We start from the raw sequence: 27,003 nt of genomic DNA, 5'->3' as shown, positions 1-27,003 counted from the left end.
TATCAAGTGTTTTTCCCTTATTTTTAGTAAAAAAAAAAAAGTCTTGTTATACTCCTTTTAAGTCACATTCACCAAAAATAAGGTCTGAAAAAATCAGCCAATGGAATAAGAAAAATGTGTCTGTGAATCTCTTAATACAGGTAACTTTTCTCTTGTTCCATCAGCGGTTGTTTTTTTAATTTCTGAAGCGATTCAGACCTCATTTTGTCTTTAATAACTTGAAACAATGTTTTTTTTTCTGGACTGGTCAGCTGAACATGGCTCAGATTAAGTCTAAAAAGACATTTTTACTTAAGATAAAACAACAACACTTGATAAGATTTCAGTTTTTTGCAGTGGAAACAACATTGTTAGCCCAAGATATGTCCCTTTTTGGTCTTCTCTGCACCATTTCATAACTTTGATCTGGTCTTGTGAAGTTTTTAATTAATTTAAAGATGTCAGCTGAGAGAGTACTTCAGTTCCTCTAGAATATACAGAGCTTTAGCTTCATACAAGGACCCTATGCGCCGTCTAAATGTTATAATTTGCTGTGACAGTTTGGTTCGTGCACTTAACAGAAAACGTAAGTATATGCATCATGTAGAGTTTGACTTTGCACAGGTAAGCCATACCTACTTATCATTTTCAAGTTAAAGGTAGGGTCTCCAGGAGGTTTTGTGACTTGTTCCCTAAACACAACTTTCAAACTGGGCTCCTCCTCCTTGGCTCAGTGCCAGCAGCAGCACACACCCACACTAGCCCAGTAACCACCTACATGGAAGAGACTGGAGAAACTGGAGAGACGTGCACCTGACTTAGCATGTTAGCACAAGCTAATCACAGGTATTTGACATAAACCTGGTTAGCAAAAAGCTAACTCGCGTCACTCTTTGTCTCCTGCTTTCGTCGTGGTTTTCTTTCTGCGTGCTATGTACGCTATCATAGCCACTCTGATTAGCTTCTTCCGCTTGCTATCATCAACATTCAAAGTCACTTGTGTGCTGGTGGCATGGTGATTGGCTGATGTAACCACGCCCACTCTCTGTCCAGACACAACCAAAACACCAACATCCAGGCAGAGGAGGGGGTTGAGGCAGACACAGACACTGACGCACATGTAGAGACCCACATAAGAGACGATAGAGCAGGATTATTCAAACCTTAAAAAACGATCAGTTATGACACGAATCATGTTTTTCGGTTGTACCGTTTTTTTAACCTTGTCATTTTCAGTATTTGCTGCTGTAGACATCTGTAAGTGTCCTCATCTCTGCCTGTACCTAATTATTTAAAGCAAACAGTGTCAGACTTCACACATCCAAAGTGCGAAGTTTAATCATCGAATGAGGGGCCGTCAGGTGTATTTGCTGAACAGGACTCTTTAGATTAAACTCTCTGGATATGAAGCTTTGTGTGCTGGAGATGCGTTTATAGACGGCTGCTTGTATCGACGTTGTTGAGCTTGCTTTTACCGCCGTGTTGTTTTTCGCCCCTCTCTTGTTACACAGCTGGGAGAGCAGCGTTTTATACATAAGTTAGGGTGACAAGCTGAATCTTTAGTATCAGAATTTGTCTAAAAGCTGCCTTTCACACGTGAAGACAGGCTGAGATGGTTTCAGTTGTCAGGAGTGTTTGCGTCTTTGTGTTCACGGCTCGATGAACATCTGCTGTTTGCTGTTCGTTCCTCCCGCCGCCGTCTGTCTGCCGCGCTCTACACCTTTCTGCTTCCCTCAACAATGTGAACATTTAGTCAGAACTTTTAAATGCTGTGTTGTTTCCTGAAGTGTACACACACACACTGAACACCCACTCAGACTGCTTCCATCCATGTCTGTGTGTGTGCAGAGAGAGGTGTAGGTTAGAAACCCGGAGCAGCTCTGGTTCAGTGTGTCAGAGTGGGTGTTTGACAAGGAGAGGTATGAGTAAAGGAGATAGTAGATGCTGTGTGTGTTTCTGTGTGTATGAGGAGACAATGCAACACAAAGGAGAGGATGTGGGTGTGTTCATGGATCTGTGTTTGGAGACAATGAGCTGCCAGACAAAGGGCTGGAGAAAGTCGTGTTTCATGCTTCTGTGGTTTTGTATGTGGCCTTGGGAACCTGATATTTGTGTTTGTGACGCTGAGTGAAAACCTATCAGAGTCAGTTCATGCCGTTGTTCTTACATAAGCAGCAATTGATGGTGTTCCTTGCAATTTGCATATGAATAAATGGCCAAATCATCATCAAACCGCCTTTTTTTATTACATCAGCTGTTAGATTTTTACTCTATTTAGGAATTTGCATGTGCGATATTACAAATTCAACAATCCCCGCCTTGTAATTCAGGCTAACTGCTGCAACTTCTCTACAAATTGTGACTGTGAAGGTTTCATGCCTTTATAATGTGTGTGTGAAAAACATAGCATTTTCCCGCCTTCAATGAATCACATGACCAGCTGCACGGAACTCCCAATCAGTGTGTGACATCATCACCAACTGCTGCCTGCCTGACATTGACAGAAGTTCTAGAATCAACTCCTCATAGATGCCACAATTTTCACCAATTGTCTATAAAAAATATGGTATTTTTGTATGAAATTTTGTCAGGAATCAATCCATGTCGTTTTTAAAGCTGTAAGACTTTTACTTTTTTGTGTACAAGTCAAAATGCAGCAGCTTGTGTAGAGCTGGGTCAACCACTCCCATTCATTCTTAATGGGGGAGTTGAGAGGGCTTGTTTCAGGTTCAGTGGTTTTGAGGGCTTGTCATTCAAAAACCGTTTGCAAAACAACAAAATCCCAAAAGGGTTTTGTAAAGTAGGGTCTAGTCTGTCATCTCAGTGAATTTCAAGCTAATACCATTAATGGTGTTGGAGAAGATAATTTTTGAAAAAGGGTCAAAAATGTGGGGAAATGTTATCTTAAAAAGCAAATATCTGGCTTCTTGTTGGAGATAGGTCAGGGGTGTAAGTGTAGGATTTTTGCGTCTCAATGAGATGAACAGTTTGACATTGGTTTGGTGTCTGTACGACATTCCTACTGCCCTCTAGAGCCATTTTAGTGAGCCTAGGTGGCGCTACAGAGCAAATCATGGGATATTGGGGCTGAAGTTTGGTATCACAATATATTTTTTTTCCTATTCTGAGGCAATTTTGGTGAGTTTTTGTGCAAAGCCTCTCCCATTGGACGAAGACCCTAATTATTTAAGTTTGATTGCATTAATTTAAAATGCTAAGTATATTTTACTTATTTTCAAAGTCGAACGTGTGAATGAATTAAAGTAAAATGCCCTAAAAGACTAAGTTGTAGTCATAGCCACACCTCTTCATCATCTTTGCCATAATCAGAATTCTCAGCTGCAACAATTGTACACATTTTGAAAATATTAAGTTGTCTTAATTTAAGTATTTTAGTTATATCGACATGTAATTTAGTGCAACAGACTTAAAATTCTAAGTTTAATAACTTTGAAAAATAATTGCATTTGCAGAAGATTTAAAGTTGAATGAACTTGGTATTCAGTTTGTTGTAATTAAAAACTTGAAGTTAAATTCACTCAAGTTTTCAGGGGCAACCCGTTTCCTCAAATTTGTAAGTAAATCCAACTCTTCCAGGCTGACAGTGAAGCCTCCACCATATGGTGTTTCTGACAGCCTGTTTGACGAACTCTCAGAGAAGCACATAAAGCACCTTTCTCCACCTGTGAACCCCAGCACAGGTGATCGCTTCTGCTCCGCGGCGTTGGTAGCTTCAGTGTTTCTCCTCAATACCACCTGGGCACTGATTTCTGCCAAAATCGTCCATCTGAGTGTGTGCGCTCAGCGTGCTGGCGTGGGTTGAGGCTTAAAATAGCAGATAACAAACATGCAGAGAACAGAGACGTGTGAATGAAGAAGGAAATCACACAGAGGGAGAATCAACAGTCTGGAAGCGTGCGGTGCTTTGAGGTGAGGACACCTTGAGGAGAGCAGATACTGGAGATAGATGATCACTGCCTCGGCGTCGTGATGCATGAAAATGCTGATGTGTTTCTCTTATCTCAATGGTGAGCTAATATTTAGAGGGGAAACTGTGAAGTGCAGCAGAGTGATGAGGAGGAGGATGATACAGTGACAAAAATATCCTCCCTGCTGGTTATCTTTAAAGTTTGTGATTTGTAAACAATCTGCAGACATGAGCGATAAGTTAACCTCACGTCAAACCCTGAGAGGAGGTTTGAAACAGACTGAACTCACAGCGACGCCTCTTTATGAGCTACAGAAGCAAACAAAACCCAAATCTGAAGCGTGGATTGAAAGTAACAAAGCTGGATGTTCAGACTGAGCGTGTGCAGATTTTCAAACCTCTACTTATTCATACGCTGCAGAAATCTGTGAATCTGTGAACTGATCAGAACGCTCTGTGCTTTAAGTAGCTCGAGATCTTCACGAGATCTACACAAGACTTGGTGAAAAAATGAGGTAATCATTGGAGGGATGGGCCTCAAACACCATGATCCGCCCTTAGCCCAACCCTGGCCAATCATAAGGAAGAGGGTTTGTAGTGTGAGGGGTCTTAAAGAGACAGCGGCGAAGACAAAGTGTTTCAGACTGAGATTCTTTGGAGACAGAAAGATCCCATTTCTTCTAGAAGTCACCAAAAGAGTCTAAACTAGGCAACAGAGGGATACATGAATCATTTTATTGTTCAGGGGATGGATATAAAACTTCAGTTACAAGCCAAAATATACAGACCTGACGTTACTGAACATGGTAAACCACATAACTTACCAAAAGTGTGTCTCTGTTAGTTTGGAGCTACAGTATTTACATCGAATCATTCAGCACAACCTTTGTTATCTCAGCTGTTACAGGTAAGCTAATGAAGCTAAGCCCCAGAAGCTAATGTTAGCTTAACTAGAGCCCTTTGTACAACAGCTAACAATGATGTACAACCACCAAAAGAACAAAAACTGAACAAAACAGGCCACTGAACTCCCAACAAACAACGCAGCTAGGGGCTAACATTAGGCTAACTTTAGCTAATGTTAGAGAAAATCCCAAAGCATCCTTCAGACTGCCGTGGTGGTTCTAGTGTTGAAGTTAACGTCATATTTCTTTACAGCAGAGTCACAATCTGCTGCCTCAGATATGTCAGCTGACCTTCTTTTGATGTTGTGGTCGACTGCACAACTTTATCCAAAGAAGACTTTTATCTGTTGAGCCTTTCAGGATACTTATTGTCAGAGTTGTATGTACCTCATGAACACAGTTTGACCAGTTTTAAACTGAAAATCTCAGAAAAACCTTGCAAGATCAAACCAAAACCAACCTTCTTTGACGTATTCAGGCTTTTTGCTTTTTAACCCCCCGCGCGGCATCCATTGGTTTCCATTTCCAAACTGCAGGGGGTGGTGTATTACAAACATACGTCCATCAGAATACTTAATGAATGTTGAAAAATTTTGGCTGTGTTTACAACATGACATATCTGAGGTAGGTACCAGGCATTGGTACCGTATCATTTCAAATGTGAAAGGTACCCATTCCTAATTGGAAGGCTAAAGGCATCGTGATTGGCTCCTTGCATTTATAGGCGGGACTTAGCCATAGGTCAATGGTGTTGTCATTCCAGTTGTGATAATCACATGGTGTTAGCTAACAGGATTTAAAAATGGGTATAATCCATTTTCACATTCTCACAGTAAATGAATCACTTAACCGTTAAAATAAAGCTCAGTCTTTACTTCCTGTTTTCAGATTCATAACTTTTCAGACTCTCTTGTTTTAATATTCCTCATTTTTCCTGCTTTCCTCCACCGAACCTCCTCTCACGCTGTCTCCAGGTCCCTTCCCATTGCTCTGCACATCCATCTCGGCGGTAACAAGTGGCAGACAGCTCTTCTTCAAACAACCATTACTCCCCTGACACACACATTTACAATATTCATGAGTTATAATTAGTTGTCACACGTGTTGTTAGCAGTGTGAGGGTGAGAGGCGGTCTTATCGCCACAGCGCCACGTTTCAGAGCGAGCACATTTCCAGCTGCCGCTTCTCTACTCCCTTTACTTCATTAGTGTTTCCCACTCGCCATCCCTCTCCGTTTCCCCTCTTCCTCTCCGTTTCCCCTCTTCCTCTCTGTTTCTGGTAAAAATAGAATTCATTTCTGAGCGCTTCCAGCATCTCTCTGCAGTAAAAGTGATGAATTCTCTTTCCTGATACTAATTGTGTTTTTTGCTGTTTTATTTGCACATTAAAAATTCATGTTTTCCCTCCTCCCTGTACCAAAGATGCCAGGGGCAAGATATTTTTATTGTGCGTAAGGAGGGGCCAAATTGGGAGAAATGTGGAGTCAGGCTGCGGTTTGGACCGGGAATTGATGGCGGGTGGGGGGGGGCACATGGGTGTTGGCCTTGCTAATAGATGGAAATGAACTCTCACATGCATGGGCAAACAAAGGGGAATAATAAACAGGCTGCGCGGCCTCGGGCGATGTGGAGAAGGAGAGACTCGTCTACATACGCAGACGAGTCCCAAACTGTCACGGAGAGCCATACGTCCCGGACATGGAGCGGACGTAGGGATGGGCACGTTTCACGTTTGAAACAATACAGTGTGGACACCTGGTATCTCGCAATCGATATTGGTCCTCTACAGCTGTAATTCCCGACCAGGGGCACGTGTGCCTCTAGGGGTACGAGAGCACATTGAAGGGGGTACATGGAAACATTTGATAATTTATTCCCAACTAAGAAGTACTGAGATATGACTGTCAATAAAATGGTACTTGTGCTCTACAGCGTGTTTCCCCAGGGAGACAATAACCTGTTGCACAGCCACACCAAAACCAAAACAGATTCTTACCAGCAGCCAGAAAGATAAGCAAGCCCAAGTGTCTTGTTAAAGCTCATATGGCTGATGAAAAAAAGGTAAAACTGCCATAGTCAGTTTGAATTTTATTTTGTCTCGGTTTAGATCCTTCCTTCAGATTTTTAAAGTTGAACTGCCTGTTTTAAAGGGAACTTCTTTAGCAGAGCTCCATGTTTTTGTGGTAAATATTACAAGAGTTTTATATATAACAAAAGCAAATTGATTATTTAGATTTCATCTTAATTTCTTATTTGTCTTCAAGGCAACATATCATTTGTTCTTATGTTTAATTTGAGCTGAAAAGAAGAGAATGTGATAGAATTAAATGTTTGAATTAAGGAGATAAAAGATAAAATAAAATGAATTTCATTTAATAATAAGTTGTATTATGTCCTACTTATGGTGAATCATCAACACACGTGAGTGAAGGGGTACTCATGGCATGATAAAAAGGATCAGGGTTGGGAACTACTGCTCTACGGTACCAATTTTGTGTGTGTTTATATGGTAAAAAATATTCTTAGTATATAAACTTGTAATGCTGTGTTCATGTCCAGCTTGGAAAATTAAATACTCCTCCACTCCATCACAGTCAGAAAGATGCGCTGAGGTACCTAAACATGGTACCTTTTGATTTTAAGTGAAACAGTACTTAGATTGGTACCTATAAATGTACTTAATTTGGTGCCCAACCCTAAGCAGATATGTTGGAAAAAAATGGTTTTATCCCAGTTAGAAAGAAACAATCTGATCAGGTGTTTACTTGGGCTGTAGCGATTCTCTAATTTTACGATACACGATATTCAGCTCACGATACGATACGTGTCATGATACTCAGCCATTGATTTGATTGAATATAATTTGATACACTTGTATCATTTTCTGAAAGATTTTAAATGGGCAGTGGGATTTTGGTTACATATTGTGATTTTTCCATTGACTTGTATTGATTTAATTGAGCTGAAAACGGACTTCTTTGGAGTAATGATGTATCTAGATGGGTAACAGCAACACCACTGCCTGACTTAATCACAAGGGTGAGGGGTAGAAATACTCACGGCTGAAAAATGGATACTTTTTGCAGAAAGAAAATATCGACATACAAGAAAATTTGATTTCTAATGCAGAAAGGACAAAATAGCTCAGCCCTATACGACACTCTAAAAATCATTTTAAACCAACCGACCCCAAAACTGGGAGAAAACATTGATGTCTACAGCATCACAACCTATATCATCATATTAAGAAATAAAATGTTAAATATATGAGCTATTTTGAGATTATATTTGTTACACAGTCTATGAGCAACATACAGTGGAGTAGCTCTTCAGCGCCATCTACTGCAGTGGAGGAGTGGAAGTTGTATTTTACCTCCAACTCGGCCAAAATATGAATTTTTATTTTTACGAAAATATGGATATGAAGAGTTGAAGTACCAATATTGTATCAGAAGTGAAAGTATCGTGGTATGTTGCTGTATCAATATCTCTCTAGTGTTTGATGTGATGATAAACCCGCCTTCTTTCCTGATGGGTCAGTTTTTCCCCAACTGAGGTGAAGAGCCGAAGAAAGACTAACTGGAGAGTCAAGAGCATGTGCTAAAGGCTAAAACACAAGCTAGTTTGTAGCAATGATCCCATTCAGTTTGCAAACAGTTAGGTTATAGTCATAAATCCAGATGTAATTGGCTGTTTTTCCCTGTGAGATTAGGAAGGAGAAGTTAGATAGATATAGAAATAGAGTAAGAAGAAAGAGTTTGCGTTAATTATTTGCATTTTCTTTCTTCTTTATTGTTTCTTCCACTTGTTTATTGAGCCCTGAGATAAGCTAACAGACCATCGTCCCGTAAAATATTCATGTTTCTTTCACATTTGTTGTTTGCATCCTTTATCTTTAATGTAAAAAAAAACATCATGGCACTAAGAAACCACCAAATCACTGCAGGAAAGCTCATAATCAGTCATTTCAAGAAGAAAAACTTCTCAGTGCTGATTTTGAGCGTTTCCTTCTTGTAGATTATTTCAAAAATCACATTTTTAGTTTGTGTTTTTCTAGAAATCTGGGCTGGTTGAGGTTGGAGTCTTGCTGAAAGTGAACCTCGTGCTGATCTGTGTCTCTGCAAGGCAAATTAGAAAGTCAACATCGGCATTCTGTGTGTGTGTGCGTATGTGTGTGTGTAAAATGTTGTTTTGCTCTCCTTTCTTCATGTTGCTTTGTTGATAAAGTGAAAATTGAACACTGTATCCTGCAGCTCTAATTCCTCCCGCTGATGGCGGCCAGAGCGTTCAGGAGCCGGCGCAGAGTGAAGACGGTATTTTAGGCAGAGGATGTTGAGGCCGAATTGGTATTCTCTGAGGCGCTGTGTGAGCGTGGCTTTGTTCCAGAGGGTGTGAAGAAGAAGAGATGGACAGAGAGGAGGGGGCCGGGGGGCACTTTCTGGTGAAGGTCAGCAGGTTAAGCCGGTGGGGATCCTTGGAGACGGGGCCCTGCCGAAAAGATGGTAATGCCCGTAGCCGTGATTCATCGCAAAGGCATCCATCACCCAGTGTGTGTGAGAGTGTGTGTGTGTGTGAGTGTGTGTGTGAGTGTGTTTACAATGACGTCATCCCATCAGTCCCCCAGGCTGTCAGGGGCTGACAGGCGGGGGCTGTGGAGGAGCAGTGTTTTCATTTCAGCAGGCAGAGTGATAGACTACCAGGGAGGGGGGCGGAGCCACTCTGTGATTGGCAGGTGCCACGCTGCTCGCCCGCCGTGCTCATGGGAAGTGGATTTAAGGTTGTTGTTGGCGGTGTCCAGACCGTGCTAACAGCTTGACTCCTGCAGAACACATTTAGCTCTGTCTGCTTTCTGTGTCTCCACGTCTGCTTGCTGCACGGCGTCTGGAGCTGAAGTTTCTTTTTAATCACACTTTTTTTATGTAGCTGCCGCACCCCCTGCTGCAGCTGCTGCTGCTGCTCCTCCTGCTGCCTCCCCAGCACAGACTGATGCAGGTTAATTGAAGGTAGCTGCTGTGGGAGGCGGGGAGATGAGCTGTAACTATCAATATGAACCGGAGTTCATTTACAGGACGCCACAGACAGCCCGAGCTAAACATAGCAGAGGATCCATCGCTGATGAATCGCTCTCCATCTTTGGCCTTCGTCTCTGTCGGCCGAACCAAACCTCCTCCTCCTTCCTCCTCCAACCTCCTCCTCCTTCCTCCTCCAACCTCCTCCTCCATCCTCCACCTCCCTCCATCCTCCTTCACCATCCTTCTCCTAAAGAAGTTTGGCTTTTTCAAGTTTCTCATATCTTTTTACCTCAACAGTACGGTGGACAGTGGGTGGCAGACGATTTGCAAAAGTCATGACACAAAAAGCAAAAGCTCCAACACTAATGTAAGAGAAACAACACAAATGCAAAAGTGATAAACCAAATGAAAAAGCCACAACATGGATGCAAAAGCTAAAACATGAATGAATGAATGCTAAAAAAAAGGAAGCATAAAAGCCATGACATGAAAGGCAAAAGCACCAACATAAATGCCAAAAGCGACAGCAGAAATGCAAAAGCAACAACAAAAAAGCAAAAAGCTACAACACGGATGCAAAAAGTGACGACACAGATGCAAAAAGCAAAAGCAGAAATGCAAAAGCAAAAACTTGAATGCAAAAAGAAACAACACAAATGCGAAAAATGACAGTATTAATGCAAAAGCTACAATACAAATGCAAAAAGGACAACATGAATGCAAAAAGTGATAACACAGATGCAAAAAGCTGCAACACAAATACTAAAACAACAACATGGATGCAAAAAGCTACAGCATGAATGCAAAAATCAACAACATGAATTCAAAGCGCAACAGCACAAATGCAAAAGCAAAAATTTGAATGCAAAAAATACAACACAAACGAAAAAGTGACAACACGAATGCAAAAAGTGACAACATATACAAAAAGCTACAACACAAATGCTAAAACGACAACAGGAATGCAAAAAGCAAAAACACAAATGCAAAAGCCACAACACAAATGCAAAAGCAAAAATATGACTGCAAAAAGAAACAACATGAATGCAAGAGCAAAAACATTCACTCAAAAAGCGACAACATGAATGCAGAAACACCATGAATGCAAAAAGCTACAACCCGAATGCAAAAAGGGACATCATGAATGCAAAAGCCATGACACCAATCAAGAGCAAAAACACAAACACAAAAAGCAACACAAATGCAAAAGCCAAAAACACAAATGCAAAAGCCAAAATGCAAACGCTACAACACAAATGCAAAAATCTATAACACAAATTCAAAAGCCACAACACAGATGCAAAAGCCAAGAAATGAATGCAATATCAAAAACATGAATGCAATTCATGCATTAAAAAGGTTAGTTATTTCAATGGACACAGAAAAGTTGCAAAAGTAAGTAAATGATAATAAAAAATAAAACTTTGTAGGGGTCTCACCTTGATTTTTATTTACCAGGAATATACGTCATCTTATATTTAGCTTAATAAATCAATAACGTTAGCATTAAAGCTATAAGATAAGCTATACCTTTATTAGTCCCACAGGGGGAAATTCCACAAATTCCATATTCATTATATCTAAAGGTAAAAAAAGAAACAATTGTTTCCTTACTTTTACAAGTTTTCAGTGTCCGTTAGGAAATCGTCTTCACTTACATTGTGTTGTGGCTTTTGCAAATCAGCTGACACCTGCAGGCCACGCAAATCTATACATATCCAGCTTTAAGTTGCCTCACAAATGTGTCTTCACTTTTGCACAGAGCTTTCTTCCTCTGTGACCAATCAAAAACAATCACTCACTCAGGGATGTCAATAAATATCAGCTGTAAAGTCAAAAAAGCAACAAGGACACCGTGCAGATGTTTACCGGCTCATTAGTCTGACGCTGAAACTGCTCGGTGTGATGTTTTAAGTCATTAGCAGGAATTTATGCAGACGCTAATCATCCAAAATCATCAACTTCCTCCTCTTCCTCTTCACAGCCAATCTCCACGAGCTGTAAAATAGATATTTATTTATAAACTTTAAACAGAAAGAAGCCCTCGGCAATACTTAACCCAACATTTTGTCCCCTGAAAGAAGCTGGCAGCCTTTTTAAGTTCTCATTAAATGTGTTTTTTCCTTTTTTATTTCCATTTAAATTTCCTAAAGAGCCACACTCTCTGCACCGAGGAGCTAAAAAAAATTGTGATTAACTGAACACTATATTTTCCCAGTGCTGCGTCTTGGGGCTATACAGCGTTTAGTCACTTCTGCTGAGCTTTAATTAAAGCAAAATGAGGATCCAGAAAAAGCACGAGGGATAAAAGCTGCAGGACAAATCTACGGCTGAGAAATGAGATGCTGCACGGCGAAATAAAGGTGTGGAGGACGAGCAGCTCTGGCGTTTAACGCTGGATATTACTTTATTTTTGCAGGCTCTCATTTGTTTCCTGGACTACTGACCCAGTTTTGAGTTGGCCTCAGTTTTGGGTTTCTCAGTCACAACTTTGTCCCAACGGCCAATTGTCCCAGTGCGCGACAAAAAAAAGCTTTTAGGAAGAAACGAAGAGAGGATACAACAAAAAGATTGGGATTCAGATGGATTGATGTTGTTTAAAGACAGGCGCTTTTTGCTTTTCGATGTTTAGGCATCCCTCCTACTCGGGCAGGGAGATCAGAGGAGAGGAGGAGATGGAGGAGGATGAGTAAAATGAGGCCAGTGACACACAACAGGGGGTCCTCTGGCACCCTGCACACAAACCGCTCCTGCCAGGAGAGGGACATCTCTCAAAGCTCTCAACAGGAGCCAGTGCGGCTCTGGTGGCCAAACAGCGTGTGTGTGAGTGTATGAGTGTGTGTGTGCATGCATGAGTGTGTTTGCAGTGCAGTCGTGCAGTGCCGCTGCCTGCATCTATAATTAAGCCCCAGACACGACCATCAACAGGAATATAATTGGCCGGTGGGAGAAAAAGGAGGGTGGAGGGGGAGAGTGCTGCAAACTTTTGAGATGGAGGAGAGAAAGGAGGAAAAAAGGAGGAGAGAAGGAGGAGAGGATGGAGGAGAGAAGCTATTTACATGCTAATGCCGTCCGCAGCCCTTCAGCTGCCTTGTTGGGTACCTCGCCCGTTACCCTCCAATGAGCTCTTGGCTGGCGAGCTGGTCGCCATGTTTACACAATAAACAAACAGCAATGAGGTTAAAGTCTTTTTCATGCATCTTTTTGTGCGTGCCTACAGTACTAGCAACAGTCAGCGGTTGCGTAACGGTTTTGTAGCGTCTGAAGGACTCAGCTGACTGCTCCCTGTTTTTTTCCTCTCTTCTTGTTTTTGTTCCCAGGCGACAGAGTGGGCACCGGACGAGGAAACCAGGAGGTCCTGTCAGAGCAAAGGCAAAACAGAGGTAACCCCCACGCCGCCCCCAATTACAACTCTTCATGTGGGCGCTGCCCGCCGCGCTGAGAGGCCATCTTGATCTATACTGCCTGTTGTGGCGAAAGTCCTTACGGGCCTCATGGGAGGGTTCTGAGCAGGACGGCTATTTCTGAACCTCAATCAGAGAGTTTCTCTGAAGCGAAGAGAGAGGGCGAAAGGACAGAGAGGGACATGTGCTCACAGAGACACACACACACACACACACAAAGGGGGCGCCGGTTGAAAAGTTACACACACTACAAATAACATCATTTCTTCACATTCATCTCTAAAACATCACTTTTATACAGATTTGGAGAACCATTTTCAAAATATATCTTTCAAATATTACACATAAATGTTGAATGTTTTATCTTAATCTAAAATGTTATAAATAATTATCCTGATTCTAAATATTTAGCTACTTTTCTAAACATTGAGTTTACTTTCTAAATCTTGAGCAAAGATTTCTTTGGACTTTGAGAATGTTAACCACTACTTCTCCGATGTCGGGCTCAGGATCTTCAACAGTGTCATCACAGCATTTTCTTTTCCAGCAGCTGATTTGGCCGACTGTGTTTGACTTTCTCAAAATCCCACTTGGCTGGATCACTTCCTCTTTTATTAGGTGCTTCCGCCAGGCAGGAGTGTAAATTTGCATATAAGCTAAATTAATCGAAATCGAAATATATCTCAAGATTTTGAAATCTTTGCTCAGGATTTGAAAATCTTTGCTCAAGAACCAGAAATCTTTGCTCAGGATTTTGAAATTTTTGCTCAGGATTGATAAATCTATGGTCAAATTTCAGGAATCTTTGTTTTGGATTTAGAAATCTTTGCTCAGGTTTTAGAAATTTTTGCCCAAGATCCAGAAATTTGTTGCTCAGGATTCGGAAATCTCAACAAATTATTTAGAAATAGTTGCTCAAGATTTGAAAATCTTTGCTCAGGATCCAGAAATCTTCACTCATGATTTCAAAATCTTTCCAAAAGTTTCAGAAATCTTTGCTCAGGTTTAAGAAATCTTTGCTCAAGATCCAGAAATCTTTGCTCAAGAGTGACATTTTTTTGCTCAGGATCTGGAAATCTTTACACAAGATTTAGAAATCTTAACTAAGGATTTACAAATCTTTGATCAAGATACAGAAATTATTGCTCAAGATCCAGAAATTATTGCTCAAGATCCAGAAATCTTTGCTCAAATTTCAGAAATCTTTGCTCAAGATCCAGAAATTTGTTGCTCAGGATTCAGAAATCTTTGTCGAGATCAAGAAGTCTTTGCTCAAGATCCAGAAATCTTTGCACAAGATCCAGAAACTATTGCTCAAAATCCAGAAATCTTTGTTCAAGATCCAGCAATTTTTGCTCAAGATCCAGAAATATTTGCTGAAGACTCAAAAATTTTTGCTCAGGATCCAGAAATTCACACAATATTTAGAAATCTTTACCAAGGATTTACAAATATTTGATCAAGATCTAAAAATCTTTGCTGAAGATTCAGAAATCTTTGCGCAAGATCCAGAAACTATTGCTCAAGATCCAGAAACTATTGCTCAAGATTCAAAAATTTTTGCTCCGGATCCAGAAATCTTTACACAAGATTTAGAAATCTTTACTAAGGATTTACAAATATTTGCTCAAGATCCTGAAATCTTTGCTCAGGATTTAGAAATTGTTGCTCAAGATCCAGAAGTCTTTGCTTAATTGGTCTTAGCCAAGTATTTAGAATGAAAAATTAATGTGTAGGAATGTGCCTAAATATTTGAATCAGGATCTTTATTTCCAATTTTTTACATTTATTAATAACATTAAACATTTATATATATTATTTGACAGATATATGTCTTGAATATTTTTCTAAATCTGCGTAAAAAGTGATGTTTTAGAGCTCAGTGTGGAGAAATGTTGTTTTTTGTACTATGTGTAATTTACAATCTGCGCCCCACAGGAAATGTGCTCAGAAGGAAAGCAGGACGAGTTAGACACACACACACACACACACACACACACACACACTCACACACACACACAAAGGCTCTCTTTCATATTTAACACTGTGATCAGCTGAGGACTGATTGCTGCATCATTTCTCGCGCTCACAATGCGACACAGAGCGGGTTGAAACCTAATACACAAAACAGACGATCAATCCTCTTTGAAACCTGTCACTGCAATTACCTCTGTTCTTTTCCCGCGGCACAAAGCTCCAGCACTCACAAAAAAGACACTTGCATAAAATGTGTCATTACCAATAAATCTATCTCACACCTTTTGTTCGAGCAGATTTGAATCTTTTTGCCCAGAGATATTCTTGACTTATTACACAGCCGCAAATTCACCTCCATTCAGTCTGAAGCAGCGTACTTATTTCTGAACAAAAGATTTAACAAGAGCAAAAGCTGCAGACACAGTTACTCCACTTCTGGTGTCGTGCCAGACAGATATCAGAAAACTTTTATTCTTCTTTGCAAAATGTTGAAGAATATTTAGCCTCCAGCTCTTCTTTTGTTGGTTTCTGAAATCTGTTTTCCTTTGTTGCTTTTCTGCAGGTTGAGTGTCAGAACTACATCAGAGTCCTGCTGGTGAACAAGACCGAGGTCATGACCTGTGGCACCAACGCTTTCCAGCCCCTCTGTATAACTCGAGAGGTACGTAGAAGCAGGTTTGTGTGTGGATAGAAGTGGACAGCAGCACCGTGAACCGCCGTGTTGGTCTCCCTGCAGGTGGGCAACCTGAGCAGCATGCTGGAGCGGGTGAACGGCGTCGCACGCTGTCCGTATGACCCACGCCACAACTCCACGGCGGTGGTGACGGAGAGCGGCGAGCTTTATGCAGCCACCGTCATCGACTTCTCCGGCCGTGACCCCGTCATTTACCGCAGTCTGGGTGGGATGCCTCCTCTCAGGACGGCGCAGTACAACTCCAAATGGCTCAACGGTAAAGACCGACCTCTCTCTGTGACAGGAAGCAGCTGTTTATGTGTGTTTGGTTATTTCCTCACTAATTTATGACGCTTGTTTTAAATGATCTGAGCCGTATGCACGTCCACCCAGCGAGGAAAATGGGCTGTTTGCACTAATGGGAAAAGAGCATTAAATTTCATGGAGGTAGACCCCACTATTAGAGACACAAAATACGTGAAGACACCTGAAATTTATGGATTGAAATAATCCTTTGGAAAGTACGAAGATGTGGAGCTATACAGCAAATTTAGATCAAGGAGACATTTTTCATTTTTCTCATCAGTGAGCAGATGAGGAAAAGGAGGAAGTCTCAAACTGGCGAAGCTCGCTGTCGTCAGTTTCGCAAGTTTGCTTTTCCTTTCAAAGCACCAGGACCCAGATGCATAAGAGCAATCGCTTTTATGCTTCTGGATCCTTCCAAGAGGTGTGAGGTGAAGACTTGAGGTTCATTTTTCCATCATCATGGAGCTATTAATGTGGCAAAGTTATTTGCAAGTGTGCAAAAATGCAGCCACACACACAATGCATGGCGCACAGAGAGAGAAAATGTATGCATCTTGCCTTTACTTATGCGCTAGATATGAGCTAGAATTCCTTCATCTTTAGTTCAGAATCAGCTCCTATCACAGGTAACTGGCTCCACCTCCTTCTCATTCATCCCCGCAGCGTCTCAGCGCTTTAACACAGTCGGACGCTGAGCGTCTTCTGACTTCAGCGGGGAAGCGTAGAGTGGGTTGTTCCACTGTGGAAACTGGACCGTCATTGGATAAACGCTGGGCTTTGTCCCGCCCATCGGACGCTCAGCGTCTCTGGGGGTCTATGAGGCAGTGGGCTGGCCTGGACGCTGGGCTTCTGCATGATGATTAGATGATCTGTCTGAGGCCGAATCCCTTTTTGATTGACAGTGAAATGAGCCAGTCAGAGATCTTGAAGTATAACCCTCCACCGGAGCATCTTCTGTAGAGAGGAGCTTCTCCTGTTTAAAGTGGCTCAAGTCTTACACCCGTAACACAATGGGCCAAGACCGTTTAAGCGGTCTAATCTGCTGGCCACTGAGAGAACACTGGTATGACAGGGTCACAGATCATTTTCTTGAAAAGGAAAGTAGGGTAGAATTTGCGTTTAAATAAAAAAACAAATTTATGATGTAGGCCGGTAAAAAATGAGCTTCCCCTCCTTGACTGACCAGCAGCTGCCACTGGTATCCGTCGATACTCAAAGCCCAGGTATCGGTATCGGGACCAGAAAAGCTGGATCGGTGCATCCCTGGTCTTAAATGGCTGAAAAGTCAAAGGCTGTGTCCGAAATGGCATACTAATGTACTACTCATACTAAGTGTGACGTCAAAAATAGTATGTAGTGCGTTCACATTAAATAGTATGAAAAGATTGTGTGCGCGAGAAATACTCGGATGTATACTATATCGGTAAAAATTGTAAGTATGGGAGGTGGGCATACTAGTCGCACTGACACGCCCCATAATGCATTGCGAGCCCCGTATTTATAAACGTAAATACAGAATGAGATGACAAGATGAGAAGCAACTAAAGTGGACTTAGCTCTACAGGGAAACCTAAACGTAAGGACAAAGAAATAAAGTGCCTGAGGCGACGGACGGATCGTCTTCGGTGTCTGCGAGCAGTAAACATTTTTTAATTTTTTGAAGAGAGATGAATTCGTCTTGAGACCGGTGTTAGCTAAAAATCATCCACTAGCGAACTTCCCGTTTTCAAAATAAAAGCATCTTTTATTATCTCCTTTAAGTTCTTTTAACGCTTTTGTAAATTGGGCTCTTGTTTTGGAGCGGACCGGAAGTTTCTTCGATAGCATATTGGCGCTCTTAACAGAATGTCCGAAATGTCGAAATTAAATTTGTATCCGTGCGTTTTGTGGCCCAAATGACCACATTTTGGTTTTCTACGTGATGACTTTCTCGCCTAAAATGTTCTTAAAACTTTCAAATATGGCGAATCAACTGAGATATTTGATAGCCTGGTGTGCTTCCACAGACTTATGTGTGCTTCCAATTTTTGTCGTCGGAGGTTTTGAAATGCATCATGGGAAACCGAGTAGTATACTACAGTGTAAACGGTTGGGACTCTAATCATACTTATAGTATGTAGTATACAGTATATACACAACGACCATAGTAGTATGTAGTATGTTAGTATGCCATTTCGGACACAGCCAAAGTGTTTTTTCTACAAGCCCTGAAAATTCACTCAAACACTGTGGTGCAACCGAGGTAGGTCTCCCGATTGGCTGTCTCGACGTGATTTTTGCGACAGTCGCGCTGTGTGAATGATCCAGAAATGTGTAGAGAAAATCTGTCAGTAAGAGGCGGGTTAGTTTACTCTGAGTTAATGCTTCAAGGTGCGCTCTGCCAGGTATGGAGCAGCATCTCACACCCTCTTTGGCTTTTTTGGATCACACAACTTTCTCTAATTAATCATCAACTTATTGGGGCTTTTCTGCGGCGCTTGTTCCTCAGAGCAGTTCCCATATTGCTTAGAAACATCTCACATATTTCCACTGTTCAAGATCTTTATCCAAACGTTTCCTTTCTCTTTGTTTTCTAAAATATTCTTATAATCAAACAGCCATTTTTACAGCTTAAAAAAAAAATTCTTGATCTTCTCTCAGTCTCACTGTTACTGCTCGCCAGGTTTATTTCTGTTTATGAGTGGTAGACATGAGCATTTTGAGTTTGCTTGATGGGTTTTTCCAGGAGGTTCCCTTCAGTTATGACGTAATCTGCACCCTCGCTCTTTCACGGTGTGATTAATTAACTGGCTGATTATTTTTAGTCGCGCATGCTGCTAACAGGCCGTTAGGACTAATGATCCCGTTTGTTTAACAGCCTGACGTGCATACACGCTCTGGTTACTCGTTAGATCGTCTGTGTCACAGTTTAGTCCAGAGAACTCCAGATGAAGCTTTTAATCTGCTTAGTTTTTGGTCCACCAGTCAAAAAAAGTCTCAAATATTTAATTTACAGCAAGAAACGAGAAAACAAGCAAATCTCTGAGGAGCTTAGAAACAAAGCAGCACATTGTTGGTGTAACTTCTCAGGGAGAAATGGAAATCAAATCAATCAGGATCAGACGCTTTCAGGGACAGAGTTTGTGATATCTGAAGAAAAATCAGAAAAATGTTTCTCAGCTCTCTGGTTTCTGACGCAGCGATGTTGAGGGATGTTTAGCAGGGTCAGAGTTTGGTCTCTGCTGTGAGAAATCTCATATAACAGGAATAGTAATCTGATCGGGTCTCAGCTCTCGCTGGATTCCCAAATAATCCACTCAAGGTTAAACTGTGGGCTGAGATCTTCCCTCAAACAATCTGTGTTTCTTTAACATTTTCCTGGAGCGGCCGACGAGCAGCACAATGGTTCCTTTTGTTGCAGCTCAGCAGATCAATCTGACAGAGGGTTTTCAAAGGATTACAAAGACTGTTTGGGTTGTGTTGGTGTGTGGTACACAGAGCAGGTCCGGCTCAGGAGCTGATGGGATTTATGGAATAGTTAGAGAACATGAAATGCTGTCAATCCCGCTGGTGTGGGTGTCAGTAATCTCCCTGCTGCTGACACCGTGCCTTTTCCCCTGAACGCACCGCGGCAGAATCCCATTCGCTCACGTCCTGACTCCAGCAGAAATGTAGATGGACTCGCCGCCGTCATGCGCCGCCTTTGATATGCAGAAACGGGCCAGATTACGGGATTCATGAAAGCGTAAAGAAAAGCAAAGTGGGAGGAGCGGTTTTAGGCGTTCATTGTAGCGGAAGGTCAGATCCATTTTCTGCAGCGTGGACGATGATAAGGAACTGACGGAGCACTTTAAGACCTGCGCGGATATAAATCTGCTCCAACAAAAGAAGAGCCGCCGTGTCAGAAATGTGAGATTTGGAGCGTTTCCATGCAGACAGGAGCTGGACTCAGAGTACAGATGGAGTTCAGAGCATGCAAAGGCCAAGTGTGTGTGTTTTCTGTGTGTGTGTGTGTGTGTGTGTGTGTGTGTGTGTGTGTGTGTGTGTGGTGACCGATTGGAGGAATGAGAGTTGCAGGGCAGGGAGGAAACAGGAGATAGACTGAGGAGTCAGTGAGCGATGTAATTATTCCTCACAGCAGGGAGAGGGTGAAATTACAACACACAGCATGCTTCACACACAGGTCCCTGCCTGTGTGTGTGTGTGTGTGTAGACTGTACGCATGTTGCATACGCCTCCATGTGTGTCAAAGTTCTGTCTGTGTGTGTGTGTGTGTGTGTGTGTGTGTGTGTGTGTGAAGACAAGAGTGTGTGGGAGGGAAGAAGATGAGTAGCAGAGCAGATAACGTCCTCATCAGCATAATCACAGCCGGCTGCACACACACACACACACACACAGCCACACACACACGCATGCATCCATAGCTTCACAGACAAAGCCTGAGCTGCTTTGTAGTGTGTGTGTGTGTGTGTGTGTGTGTGTGTGTGTGTGTGAGGGCTCTGGAGTTTGGTGCCCAGTGGATTCAGGGTGTGAATGAAAATCTCATTTCCAGCGCTGAGCCTCTCCAGCTCCAGAGAAGTGAAGGTGAGGAGGATGAGGAGGAGGAGGAGGGGTGAGGATCTAATCAATCTGCTCCCTCTCTGCATTGGTGGCCTGCAAAATGCATCCCATCATGCACCTGAGTGACAATCCAAACAATCTCTGCTCCTCTTCATCTCTGAGACGTCAGATCTAACATCCTCACCTGTTCTTCACTCTCAGCGTCCTCCACCTGAGTTCTGGGAGTTTCAGAAAAACTTGATTTTAACTGGAAATGTTTTAAAGGAGCTCACTCCCGTCAGCTGCTCACTGACTACCACTCAACCTTTGGAGGCTGAGACGATATCACAGCTCCTGTGGAGGCGGCTGGTATCAGGACGAAGCGTCCTCTTCATGAAACTGGGCTCTGGAAACTTCCTGCATGCAGATATTAATGCAGAGACAGCCGAGCGGCCCCCGCTAACGTGACTCACAGACTGAATTAAACATGAACGCAGTCTCAGTCGAGTTAACCGTCGGTTTCTGGAGCAAATCTGTGGATGATGGTCACCATGTTCAAAACGCTGACTCAGCGTAACTTTCTGCTGACCCAGCGAGAGGGACAGAGGTGAAGTTGAGGGCATTAGCTTCCTCGCTAACAGCTGCAGCCCAGTCCAGTTAGCTGTGTCTTTAATTATGAAAAACTGAAAACATTAATGTCTACAAATATAACGAGTGTGGGATGGAAAGAAAAGATGTTCAGGCAAGTGTTCATTTTTCTTTCTTTTTCTTCTTAGTCTAGTCTCAAGTCTTTTGGTCTAAGTCTAGTTTAAGTCAACACAAAACTATGAAAGTTTTTTTTTGACTTGGTTTAGTCTCAAGTCTTTTACTGTGTGTCTTTTACTTCTCTTACTGTGTGTTCACACCAAAAGAGGCACGCCGGAAGTTCATTCATTTTCAATAAGAGCCCGACATCCTGAGCGGCTAAAGCGTCACCAGATGAGAAGTTGAGCCCCGGTCAACTTTATGGTACTTAGCTATGACGCTGTTCAGCGGCAAACGGTGGCAACCAATCAGAGTAGAGATGTCCTTCAACCAAGCAGGCCAAAGGAACAACGCATGTAACTTTGGTTCCTAGTTCCGTCTTGGAAACAGAAAAGCTCATAAACTGTGTTCAGGCTCATCCTGTTCTTTTTAAAATCCGCCTTTTTAGCTACCGCGACAAAAAATATGTGTCGCGGAGGTGGTCGGTTGTTCTGGTGAGTTCAAAAAATGTGCAGTAATAGCAGAAAACAGCGAAGTGAAGTGTAGTCTGTGGCAAAGATGTAGCCTAGCCTAGCATGCTCCAGGCTAACTTTGTTCAGCAACGACCTGAGGTTCACGCCGGGGGCGCAGGTTACTTTTATTATCAAACAGTCTCCCGCTGGATCCTTCTGAAGCCGTGGCTTCATCGTGTCGTAAAACGGCGCTACCTCCGCTGCAGAGCCACAGCTGGCTACGAAGTGCTCGCCGCTTGGTGTATCAGTCTGCGCGCGAGGCGTGCCAGATATAAACAAACGCAGGTAGTCTGCCAGGATGAAGAGACACGATGAGAACTAGAGCCTTATTTAGCGGTGTTTTTGTGTGAAAGTAACGCGCTGAAAATTCTCTAAATAAAGCGTGAATGCAGACTGATATCAGATTTTTTCAGTGAGAGTCTGTTTATTTGTGTTTTTGGTCAAGTAAAATATGGCCCCGTCTGAGTGCAGAGGAAACCGGCAGAGGAGCAGGGAGGGGGTGTTTGGTGCGAGCGCTCTGGGCTTCTGCTGCACAAAAACACTGCTGTAGGGGTAATTTCTGCCCTAAACCTTGTGATAGGACCCAACTTGTTCCATCCCGGAGGATCACTTTAAAGAGACGGCAGCTAAAACAAAGTGTTTCAGACTGAGATATGATTTTCTAAAACACCAGTAAGAGAAAGAAAAGGATTTTTTGAGCTGTTAATCATGTAAAGCTACTACGGGGGTACCAGAGGGACAAAACAAAGACTAAATATAGGACAATACCCCCTCTTTAAACTAAACTACCTTTCAGCTTGCACATTTCCAGGGCAAACCAGGGCTGGTGTCAAAATGATCATGCTCATGATGAGCTTAGTCAGATTAATTTCACAAATTGCAAATTTTCCTGGAGAGACATGTCACCCTTGTCCTTGATTAGACTCTCCATTCAAAGAGGAAAAACTGCTCAAACTGCAGACAGACACTCAACAGATGGTGCTAACACGAAGGAGACAGAGATCCTAAAAATGACTGTATCCTCAGCAGATTTGCCGACTCTCTCTTTCTTTATTCTTATTTTTTTAGTATTTAACAAACTTCCCTCCCTCATCCAGCAGAGACAGAAACAACCTTCACATCCAAACACAGGAAATGTCAGAAAACTCAAACGTGGCGGACAGGTCTTGTTGATGAGCTTCAAACTGTCTCTCCTGCTCTGATGTAAACCAGCGCTCAGCTCCCCATGATCATTAATAGATTATTTTTACATCCCTGCAGAATCTGTTATGTAAATATTGAACAGCCTTGCTCTCGTGTTTGATCTAAAGCATCATGTGACGCTGGCGTCGCTCTCGACCACCCTGCCAGCTCGAACAATCTGTTTACCACTCAGCAGGAATGCTGGGAGGAAAAAAAAAAGATCTCCATTCGTCACATTTTACACCCACGCAGCTTCAGTAATGCTATGCTCAATGCGCCAGCTCCACCTGCCCTCTGCCTGACACCCGTACCGTCTGCATAAACACAGGTAGGTAAACAGACAGAGCCCTGGAGAGCGTCCACGAAGCAGCTCAGGCGTGTTGGATACACACACATTATCCTGTTATTCATGTATCAACAGAATTAGCAGCTCTGAGCGGCGAGCAGCGCCGAGACGTGATGAGGATTGTCTCCCCGGTCTCTCCTGTACTTTACAGTGACCCACAGCCGCGACCCCCCCGCCTGCTCTCCTCAGAGCTCGTTAGCACCAATTAGCCGTCTCAGGACGTACAGCACGGCGCTCTGATCAGCTGGATGAAATGTTTCAGCCACAGACATAAATATTACCTTTGGGTGTCTGACACAGTTCTTATAATCATGATTATATGAGTATTAACAATTACACTAATTAATGTGCAGTGTTTGTTCTGTGTTCTTTAATCACATTTTCACTCGTTAAGCCTTTGATTATAAATGCAGATCAGAGCTCTCTCATGAGGAAGCACACTTCATTTGATATGAACTGGAAAGTTGATTACAGCTTCAGATTTAGCAGCATGTGGCGTCACACTTCTCCTGTGGAGATACAGAGCTGATGGGTGCAGGATGAGGAGCTACAGCCTTGGTTTTTGGGTGCTCACAGTTTTCAAATGGTGAAAAAGACTGAATTTACTTCAAGAGACCAGAATTAGATGATGGGGGCAACTATAAACCAGTACTAAGTGATCAAAAAGTGACATTACCAGTGGTCTGCAACCTTTACTTTCATAAGAGCCATTTTATCTCAACTCACCTTGATTCATGACACTCTGGAAACACTAAAAATACTTTACAGTAATAACCATAAAGTGTATATAATTCCAGACAAAGTGAAAATTGAGTGTATTATTATCAAAACAGGAAGTTATTTTTGAATTTATAATATTGTACATGCAATGTATTGTATTTTTTATTTCAAATAGATTTGCAAAAAAAGGGAAATTTGAAAAAAGAAATGATTAACAAAAAGTTTTGAATTACAAAAATAAGAAAAATTCAAAAATTTGCAAACATTTTCCATAAAAAATTAAAAATGTAAAAATTAAAAATAATAAAAAAATAAAAAAATAGATTTTAAACAATCATTTTCAAAAGTTTTGAATTCCAAAAAAAAATATTAAAAAATTGCAAAAATTCTTTTTTTTACATTTAAAAAATTGCTAAACTTTCAAAAGTGCAAATGTTTTTGAAATGTCAAACTTTGGCAAAAATTACACCAAATGCGAAATTTAAAAAACAAAAAAAAAAGTTTATAAATTTGCAAAAATTTGAAAAGTTTTGTAAGAATACTTGAATGTAATAATATTCATTACTAATATTGCTCAACTTCTTTATTTTTCGTTGTTCGTGAATGTGTTGCCACACATTAAGCATCTTTGTTTATTTGGCATGTTGTCAGTTAAATGAATCCATCCACACAGAATCAAAATCTGCATTTTCTTCCAGATGAGTCTTTTTGTAGATGTAGTTATCTTCCCAGGGCTGTAAAACTTGAGGTTAGCCACAGGTGCATGGAAAGTTGGTGGGCTGTTGATGTTGTAGGAGGTGAAGTAGAGCGGTGGCAGGCTTTATTGACAGATGGGATGAAGATTTAGTTCAACTAAATGTTAACACAGGATTTTATTTAGTGTCAGTGTCTTTAATCATCAATACCCTCTGGAAGAAAAATAACAATTCTTAGTTTCAGTAATATTTTTTTAAAGCTACAAGGAGCCACTGCAAAGGAGTCAAAGAGTCACATAAGGCTCTTTCACCTTCAACTGAAGACAAAAATGCTCTAAAACAATGTTAGATAAAGAGTTCAGAGGAGGAGCACAAAAAAACTAACATAAAGAAATACTGTCGCTGTCTCTTCCCAAAGTTTTTCTCTAAAGTTCCTCTCAGTCCAAACCTCTGGTCGGTGTTTTTCTCTCAGTGGAATCAGGGGACGCCTGTAGCCAAGTGGACAGCAGTTTTGTCTTTTCCTGCTCCATTTCAAATCTTATTCTGCTCTTAAAAGCCTCACCAGCCCCTGAGGCACATTCAGTCATGGCTGTTAACAGGTCATCTCCGCTGTGTGAGTGTGTGTGTGTGTGTGTGTGTGTGTGTGTGTGTGTGAGTGTGTGTGAGTGCCTTTATAACATCAGACTCTCTCCTCTTTTTTTGTTTATAGTTTTGCAGGCGTCTGTGCAAATTAAGGTTTATTCCTCCCATTGTGTGTGTGTGTGAGTGTGTGACTGTGTGTGTGCATGTTTGTGTTATCACTTACGATAAATGGGTCCTGGAGGGAAACTAAAGCGACAGCAGCAGCGAGGTCTCTCTCCTCTGTTTTATCTTTTCTCCACGAGTCGTTCTCACCCTTCAGAGGGAGGGCGAGGTGAGGCCAAAGATGTTAGAGCTCCCCCTGGTGACTGTGTGCAGAAAAGGTGAAGGTGACACTTTGTGTCGTGGCACTTAGTTCTTATAGTGCTGACTGATGTGTAGGTGTTCATATTTCGTATTGATTTAGTTTTAATGAGCTTTTATTATTATTATTATTATTATTATTATTATTATTATTATTATTATTATTATTATTTGTCATCATTATTATTTTATTATGATTTTTATCATTAGTATTATTATTACAATTTTTATTTTATAATAATAATAAAAAATAATAATAATAATTTATTGTATTTATAAATTCATTTATCATTATTATTATTATTATTATTATTATTATTATTATTATTATTATTATTATTATCTTATTATTATTATTATTATTATCTTATTTATATTTGTTTTAAAATGTCATTTTTTAAATTTTATTTATGTATTTATTTATTTTTCGATTTGTATTTTAGTTCAAAATGAGTCAAGACATGACTGCTACAAGACATTACCTTGGACATTTTCACAGTGCCCATTCACCCTCAAATCCTTCTTATAGCTCCATTGCTTAAAAAAAGGAAAAAAGAAAAAGAAAAAATATATATATACTAGAACATAAATAGATAAAGAAAAATAAAAAGGCTGGGCCATCATCATATATTACCGATCTAGCAAAAACAAACAAATAAATAAATAAATAGCAAACCAAGTATTATGTCTAGTATAATTGTTCCTGCACATCCCTCAGCTCCAACTATATCACCTGTATAATCTCTCAGGACTGTATTCTGACTTTTTTTACAACTGGAGGAGATGAAGGAGCACCGCATCAGTCACTACACACTCAGCAGTCTACACACAGAGCTGAAACTCTCAGCATAACAAACAGAAAGTGGTGAAAAGTGATCTAAAGAAGATGAATGAAACATTTAAGACCTTAAAAAAACAAAGAATAAATCAACCGCCGTGTTTCATGTAAGAAAAACAAGGACTTACAAGTTTAAGCTCGTTTTTCCCCGAACAGGCACAAAGCAATGAATCTGTGATGAGTCATGTGTTTACAGAGGACGACAGTAACGTCCCGCTCAAACTGCTTTTAAGCCGTTTTGTGTGATATCCGGCCCAGCGAGGAGGGCCATTAATAACGGGCTGTGTCACCCCGAGTAATAAAAGCAGCATGGGCATCGTGTT

At 41.3% G+C, this 27,003-nt stretch overlaps 1 protein-coding gene across 3 annotated transcripts in view; it reads left to right on the top strand.

The window, feature by feature from the left end:
• The window catches only part of sema5ba (sema domain, seven thrombospondin repeats (type 1 and type 1-like), transmembrane domain (TM) and short cytoplasmic domain, (semaphorin) 5Ba), a 251,797-nt gene that overhangs the window by 156,316 nt on the left and 68,478 nt on the right, over positions 1–27,003 (top strand). For all 3 annotated transcript variants that reach the window (XM_074695481.1, XM_074695479.1, XM_074695480.1), the window contains exons 6-8: positions 13,144–13,206; positions 15,767–15,865; positions 15,941–16,154. In XM_074695481.1, the coding sequence (XP_074551582.1) occupies positions 13,144–13,206; positions 15,767–15,865; positions 15,941–16,154 (376 nt within the window). The remainder of the gene's footprint in view (positions 1–13,143; positions 13,207–15,766; positions 15,866–15,940; positions 16,155–27,003) is intronic.

This window comes from Halichoeres trimaculatus, unplaced genomic scaffold, assembly GCF_033239565.1.
Source record: "Halichoeres trimaculatus isolate MK-OKI-2021-1 unplaced genomic scaffold, fHalTri1.1 fHalTri1_scaffold_19, whole genome shotgun sequence".
Taxonomy (NCBI): Eukaryota; Metazoa; Chordata; class Actinopteri; order Labriformes; family Labridae; genus Halichoeres; species Halichoeres trimaculatus.
This window is presented reverse-complemented; position numbering and strand designations above follow the sequence as displayed.